At 41.0% G+C, this 8,292-nt stretch overlaps 1 protein-coding gene across 1 annotated transcript in view; it reads left to right on the top strand.

The window, feature by feature from the left end:
• MOSPD1 (motile sperm domain containing 1) overlaps positions 1-7,808 on the top strand; it is a 46,440-nt gene extending 38,632 nt beyond the window's left edge. Inside the window, exons 5-6 of the mRNA XM_006862796.1 lie at positions 5,776-5,937; positions 7,777-7,808. Of these exons, the coding sequence (XP_006862858.1) occupies positions 5,776-5,937; positions 7,777-7,808 (194 nt within the window). The remainder of the gene's footprint in view (positions 1-5,775; positions 5,938-7,776) is intronic.
• Positions 7,809-8,292: the final 484 nt, after the last annotated feature.

The raw sequence follows: 8,292 nt of genomic DNA on the forward strand, positions 1-8,292 counted from the left end.
TGGCACTTCCAATATTCTCCTCCAACACCGTAACTCAAAAGCATCAATTCTTCTATGGTCCTCCTTATTCACTGTCCAGCTTTCACATGCTTATGAGGTTATTGAAAATACCATGGGTCAGGCGCACCTTAGACCTCAAGCTGACATCTTTGCTCTTCAACACTTTAAAAAAAAACATTGTGGTACTAATAGATTCGAAAAAAGGAAAAAGCATATGTATAATCTCATGTACTTAACAAATCTGCTTATTGAAGTGGCCCAGGTTTGTTTCTAGACCTTGTGCATAAATGTAATTTGGTATTTGTGTTTGCCTTTTTTTTTTCTTCATTTAACAGAAATATAACTTGAGAAACACACTAAAGTATGCTTTTAAAAAGATGTTCTCAAAGATTCAGCTATGTCTTAGTGAGTTTGGTTTCATTATATTATTAATGAACTGCTATGCATCTTGTGGAGCCCTGGTGGAGCACTAAGGCACCAGACTACAAAGTCATTTGAACTGCAAGGTCTGTGGTTCAAGCTCACCAGCTTCTCCTTGAAAACTATACAGAGTCGCTAGGGGTCGGAATCGACTCAATGGCACTTCACAAAAACAATGAGTCCTGGTGTAGCATTACAGACTCATGTGCTAAACTGCAAAATCAGTTTGCACTGCAATGTCTGCAGTTTGAACTCAACAGCTGCTCCAAGGAAACCCTATATGGGGTCGCTATGAGTCAGAACCAACTTGACAGCACTTAACAACAACAACAGCAGTGAATGTTTGAGTTTGTGTCCTCTGGCTTCCGAGAAGTACACTCTTTGTTATTATTTATAATAACAAGAACTTAGAATTGTCCCCAAAGCCCATCCATTGGGTTTTGATTGAATTATTTTTATTAAGTGCCTTCAAGTCGGTTCCTACTCATAGCAACCCTGTATAGGGTTTTCAAGGAGCAGCTGTTGAGTTTGAACTGCTGACCTTGAGGTTCAGATCGACCTTTTGTTCCTGTGCTTATTCTTACGAATACCCAGGCAGACACTTAACAGGATCATAGAGTGATAGATGGTTATATCGTGACTTCGAAAGAAGTTCAAATATATTTGTAAGTGTGAAAAATATACAGAACAGTATGTATAATATGGCCCACTTATGCCCCTCCCCAATTTACATATTTGTACAGACATTTATAAAATCTGTAACGATCTGGGCCTAGCTGTTCACAATGTCTCCTATAGGAAAATACAATTACAGAGATAGCTTTACTTCTTCTATATCGTGCAAACAGCATTTTTTTTTTTTTTTTTTTTACTACATTCATGTTGTTATTAAGTACTGTAGAGTCTGTTCCAACTCATAACAACCTTGTATAGGGTTTCTGAGGAACAACTGGTGGGTTTGAACTGCCGACCTTGCATTTAGCAGTCCAGTGCTTATCCTACAGCGCCATACCAGGACTCCAACAATCATGTGGTACCAGTGGGGGAAAATGCTCTTCCCATTTTGAAAACTCTGAAGCATTTATTTAAATGTTTTTGAAATTTCTGTTAGTACTAAAAATCACTTGAAATTACTTTCCTTATGGGCAAGCAGTGTAATTGTCATAACATTTTCCTTGAAATTTCATTCTGGCAACAAAATCCTCCATTTATTAACTGAAATAAGACTGTTTTTATACAGATATTTGAGTTCTTGCTTCATCATGCGAACTAATCACTATCAAGTTTGAACTGGTTTCCAGCTATCTGGTTTTGAGTGATTATTAAGTTATTAATAATTTAGAAAAGCTGCATTTAATAATAAAATGAACCATGTTCTTTCATGAATAAAACACGAAGTTTGTGTTGCTGTTGGCTATTTTTGGAAAATATGGCTGTGTTGGTTGTACACATACTGTAGACTAGCAGGTGTGATAACAAAGTTTCTTACTTCTTTGCTATTAATGGGGCAGAGAAGAAAGGGAGAAATTTCACAGCAGCTTTATAGCATTATTATGAATGGAAGCAAACCTATCTGGAGACCTTTTTAAGGTATTTCTGCAATGTAGAGGTCTCCAAAAATGAAGTCGTGTTAGGTGCTGTTGAGTCAACACTTTCTTGTCCTGCACCATCCTCAAAAGTGTTTTGATGCTTGAGCCCACTGCTGCTGCCATCTGCCAGTCTATCTTGTTCTGGGTCTTCTTTGTCGCTTCTTTACCAAACATGACGTCCTTTTCCAGGGACTGGTCTCTCTTGATAACATGTCCAGATATAACAGATGAAGTCTCGCCATCCTTGATTCTATTTTAGCATTCTGGCTGTATTTCTTTCAACATGGATTTGTTTGTTCTGGCAGTCAATGGTACTTTTTTTTTTTAATGTTTTATTGTGAATTATGTGATAGTTTACATGGGAGAACATTAGCTTTCCATTCATCCTATCGTATATCATTTCATTGCTATGGTTACAATCCCCTCCATGCATCATCAACCAACCAAAGGGTATACCCTGTAAGCCTGCCCCCCGGTCATCAGCACACAGCCCCTCTCCCTCTCTGGGTCTATAGTCCCCAGCCGCTCCATCTCTCCACACCATCGTCTCTGCCTCCATCTCTGGTGTCACTACTTCTCTGGGTAGGGTCCCGCTCTCTGCTCTTCTCCCTTGATGGTCCCAGGGACCTCCACTCCTAGACTGCAAAGTCAGTCACTCCCCTCCTTTGCTACAAAACGTCTACCTTTACATTTACAACCCTCACAATCAGTCCTGATAACAATTATTCACTATTGTATCACAAGAGACCTACCCGCATCTCCTTTTATCAGCCTTGCCCAGACAGATCAGATACTACTCAGTGGAGATTCTACCTTCCTCCACACCCTTTAGATCTAGGCTCCTTTTTGAAAGCTTGTAAGCCAGTCACTTCTTGCCTTTGTAGATCCCCTCCCCCCGATTTTGGGTAGCCAGTGTCCAAGTTGCCCATCCCTGTCTACTCTGTGTATGGAGGGGATGGGAATGATCCTCGCTGTAAAGATTTGTTCCCTCTTTTAAGCTACTGCATCCATAGGTGTAGGTCAAGTTCATCAAATTGTATCAGATTATTCTTTTTTTCCTCTTCTTTCTTCTTCTAGTTGAGTTCTGATCATCCAGTCATTGAAGCCAGGTCAAGTGGGTATTATCTGCAAGTGTGGGTGTTCTTGTGCATATGCCCTCTCTTCTTATCAGCTGGACACTTCACTCTCCGCACTAGTCCTCTGTGGCTATGTCACTGACTCTGGGTCCAAGAGTCCCCAGGTCTTGCCCTACTGCTGATCAACCAGGTCTCCACCCAGGTTCACAGGAGTCTACTGAACATTGTAGGGCTTAGCTCTCAGTTTCATTGCTGTTTTTCCCTCACTTCCCCTTATCAGTGATGGACGTGGTCACCAATCAGAATGTGTATTCCCTTTGAGTCTTAGTCTTGGAAGGGGGTTTGCCCTGAGGGGACTGGACCACTTGCCTTGGTGTCTCCTGGGCAAGCAACTTGCTTGTTCTTGTAGTAATCAGTCAGACTGCCGTTACTGTTTTGTATTTTTTCCTGCGGGTCTTTCAAGAAGTATCTTCTGTTCTTATAACTGCTCCAGGCTGGTCTGCGAGTCCTTTCAAGTGGAAATTTCCCATCTCAGAAGATTCTGGATGCAGTTCAGAATTCCACCTATGGTGTTATGTAATGCAGAGGCTCTGCAGGAAGCCTCCTTCACTGGGCATGTTATAGCCACATTTTAGGTATTCCAATCAGTTATCGCTAGAAGACGGACTTACAAGCTTTCTATGGTGATATTTTTGGCTATTCCTTTCTCTCCCCCTCAAGTATCTATTTCATAATGGATGCCAGAGAAACCAAGATTCAAAAGACAGCCAGACATCTTGACATTGTTTCACCCCTTTTGCCCATTCCAACCATGCCTCAATCCCTGTATCCCAGAGCCCTGTTATTCCAAGGTTGTGCATCCATCATTATTTACTTTTGTCCCACTTAGCCCATGCAGACCTGCCTAATTGTTCTCCTATCCACCTTGTTCTTCCATTCCCCTCCCTCTTCTTGTGTATTCCCCCTCCCTAGCACCCAAACTATCCTGTGTCTGTCCCCTGCCCTGTGCTCCACCTTCCCCTCCCTCCTCTCACCCCACCCCCACATCCCGGTAACCAGCAAAGAATCTACCCCTTTAGTATGGGTTCTTTCCCTTAGTCTTTTACAGTAGTGGTCCTATGCAGTATTTTTCCTTTTGTGACTGACTAATTTCACTCAACATAATGTCCTCAAGGTTCATCCATGTTATATGATAGCTTAAAGCTTCCTTGTTGTTCTTCAAGGTAGCATAGTATTCCATCGTGTGTATGTATCAGTTTGTTTATCCATTCTTCAGTTGATGGGCACTTAGGCTGTGTCCATATTTTTGCTAGTATAAATAGTGCTGCTGTGAACATTGGTGTGCATATATCTACTCGTGTTATGGCTCATATTTCTTGTGGGTAAATACCAAGTAGAGGAATTGCTGGATCATAAGGTATTTCTATTTCTAACCTTCTGAGGAAATGCCATATTGCTTTCCGGAGATGTTGGACCATTTTGCAATCCCACCAGCAATGCGAGAGTGTTCCAGTCTCTCCACATCCTTGCCAGCATTTAATCAATGGTATTTTTAACATTCTTCTCCAACACCACAATTCAAATACATCAATTCTTCTGTGGTCTTCTTATTCATTGTCTAACTTTCACATGCATATGAGGCTTGGGTCAGACACATCTTAGTCTGCAAACTGACATCTTTCTTCTTTAACACTTCAAAGAGGCCTTTGCAACAGATTTGCCTAATACAATGTATCTTTTGATTAGCAAGCCATTTGGGTATAGGAAGAAAATATCAGAACTTGAGTTTATTTTTTTCGCATGTTATTTAACAATTCTATTTGTATGTTTTGGATTAAGCATAATAATAGTACAGTAGTCACATATACACTTTTTTTTTTACATATACACTTATATTGTGAATTGAATGATGGTGTACAGAGCAGATCAGCCGTTTCACATTCAACAAATCCTACACTTCGTTTCATCTTGTTGGTTGCAATCCCCTCCATGTAACATCACTCTTCCCACTTCCTCCCTGCGGTTCTTGTTTCCATTCCTCCTTCTTTCCCAACCCTTTTGAACTTTGTCCTGGGTAAATACTGCCCTTTTGATCTCAAATGGTTGATCATTCTATGGTGTGCGTACCTCACTAGTGTTGTTGTCTCCCTACATACCTATCTACTCTTGGCTGAAAATTGAGCTACTGAGGTGAGTTCAGTTCCAGACCTGAAGGTTGAATTAACTAAGGGTCACCATCTCTATCTGACCAGTAAACCTGGTCATTTTTATGTTTTTGAGTTTTGTTCCACATTTTCTCCTACTTTATCCAGGACCTTCTAATGTGATCTCATTCATAGCAGTTGGTCGTGGTAACCAGACACCTTCTAGTTCTTTAATAAACATGCATGCTTTGATAATAAGTATATGCTTAAATAATTTCTACTGATGGGTTGGGAGAGGTTCTGAAAAGAATGGTGACCACTTCCCTTTTCAGTGCCATTTCAACATAATGACTTGGAACAGTTGAGTTATGAACTTCCAGATCAGTCCAGAACATAGGTCCCCGTAGAATGGGGGTGATGGGGAAAGGGTCCGAGAAGTGAGAGAAAACCAGAATCATGGTGAGTGGTGAATAGTCTGTGTTTCAATCACTTTGTACTGTAACTTGGTTTAAGACACAAGCTCAGGGATTGTCCTGTTTTTTACAGAAAACAGAACGGTTCCCTCAGGCCCTAGTTTACTGACTGTCTTCCTGGGAGTGGTGTGCATTGCGGCCCTGATGCTCCCGACGCTGGGGGATGTGGAATCGCTGGTGCCTCTCTACCTCCACTTAAGTGTGAATCAGAAATTAGTGGCTGCTTACATTTTAGGTAAGTGCTTTCAAGCCCTGTTTGGGTGGTAAGCCCAAACCCACTGCCTTCAGGTCGATTCCCACTTGGTTAACATCTTTCCTTTCATTCATCATGGCTTGAAATCTTCTCTAGTGAAACCTATGGGAACTGGAACCCAATGAGACTGCAGTCTTATCACTTTTTTGTTTTGCTATCTGTGGAAAATATTTGCATTTTCTTTCTGTTGACAGGTTTCCGCTTTACACATGTTCTGGCTTTTGCAGGGTTTCGTGTGATTGAATTTGTTCACTTGAACAAACATGTTTTCAGTTATGCTGTGGATAGGCATTAGGCTGCTAAACACAATCTCCTCAGGAGAAAGAGGAGGCTCTCTGCGCCCATAAAGATGTCCAGTCTCAAAAAAAAAAAAAGATGTCCAGTCTCGGAAACCCAATCTAGGGTCGCCAAGAATTGGAATGCACTTGATAACAGTGGATTACCATGGGCCAAAGATGAGGGTTGTGGGGATGCCTGAAATGCTCACTTCCATCTCTCCTTAGCCTCACTTTCTATTCAGCTCTTGGACTCCTGTTCTTTTCTGTGTGGCGCTCTCTGGTTTTCATTTCAAAATGTCTCCTAAATTGTTTCCCTGACTTCTGGCAGTGTCCTTTCTCTTTTCACTCCAACGCCCCCTTCCTTCCCCCCCCCACCCCCCCGCAAACCCATCCCACCAGTGATCCAGTGATTTCCATTCTGTTTTGGTTTCATCACCTCTCTCCCCCCCCCCACCCCCACCCCACTCAGAAACCTGGACTGGGTGGAGGGCAGCCCTGTAGTTTGATATGGAAGAGTCTCTGCTACTGGTGGTGGGCTCTCTGGGCTCTTTTGGTGTAGCTCCTTCCCTGGATAAATCCTTGGTTAGAGCTTTGGAGGGCTCCTCCAGAATTCTGGGCCCACCTCCATATTTCTGTCTCTTGCTATTTCCTCACCCGAAATGCCTGCTCCTCTGCTCTTGGCATTTTCTATAGTCTTCTTCCATCTTTTAAGGCTTCTCTCAGCTTTGACCTCTTTGGGGCATCTTTTCGGACTGCCCAGTCCTAGGTCCATTTTCTTCATCTCTCTTTTAGGACTTGGCATATTTTTTTTTCTTTAATTTTTATTGTGAATTGAGTGAGCGTTTACAAGGGAGAACATCCGTTTTACACTCACCCTATATCGTATTTCATTTCATTGCAATGACTACAATCTCCTCTATGCATCACCATTCAACAGTATTTGCTTCTCTTCCTTCTGGTTTTTTGGTTGTTTTGTTTTTGAGGTACACAGAAACACTCAGGAATATATACTCATTTAAACAACCCAAGGGCGCATTCTGCAAGCCGGCTCCTTGGCCACCAGCTGGGCATATTCTTATAGTATTAGATTTCAATGGTTATATGTATGGAGTCATTTCAGAAGAGAACAGTGAAGCAGGAACACCATCCCTCTGTCTGTGGCCCTCCGGCCCTGGCATATAAATAGGCTCTCAAATGTTTTTGTTGATGAAGTCTGCTGTCTTTACGGACACATTTAAATGGCATGTCTGCTATTATTACAGCTAATGTGACCAGATAAAGTATGAGGTGTATTTGATGGTTAAATTAGTAATGGCCAGACATTAATGGTGTAATGAAATCTACCCAGTGATTGCCCTTTGCTGTAAATTGGATTTCGTCTGTAAAATATCAGCTAAATTCAAATCAACTGTGAGTTCTTAATCAAGTGCCTGTTTATATGCTGTATTTGATTTGCTCATTGAGGTCTAAACAATTGGTTATTGAATGGAAGATCCTGTAAAATCTGTTTCTCTTACTGTTCTTCAATTTGGTTTTCTTTCAGGTCTTATCACAATGGCTATACTTAGAACATGAGCAAAGAGCTCAGCTGATTGCTGGAGTAATTTTATCTTCCAAACATCATGAATGTGGACTACCTTTTATCTCTATTTCACTCCATTAAAATGCTACAAACTATTGAATGATTTAAAAGAATGGCAAATGTGTAATATATATTTTAAACTACTCTTATTATTTTATTGGAAGAATTCCAACACATTATGTTAAAGTCAGCAAGGATGTTTCTGAGTGACTCATGGGACTATTTGAAGAAATTCTTTTTATATCTAGACCTAGTGTGCAAAAGACTTTAATTCAAACATTTGTCACCCTAGCATCTTTTTCTAATTCACTTTGATTGTTAAGATCATGTACCTTTCAATGTTAAAGGCCGAAAAGAGCAAACTGACCCACCTAAAAATAAGAATCGTGTTTATTTCCTAGTTACAAGCATTCATGTTACTATGTAATCTATACCTTGTCCTCTATCAGTAAAGGAACCCTGGTGATGCATTGATTA

This window comes from Chrysochloris asiatica, unplaced genomic scaffold (assembly GCF_000296735.1).
Source record: "Chrysochloris asiatica unplaced genomic scaffold, ChrAsi1.0 scaffold00051, whole genome shotgun sequence".
Lineage (NCBI taxonomy): Eukaryota > Metazoa > Chordata > Mammalia > Afrosoricida > Chrysochloridae > Chrysochloris > Chrysochloris asiatica.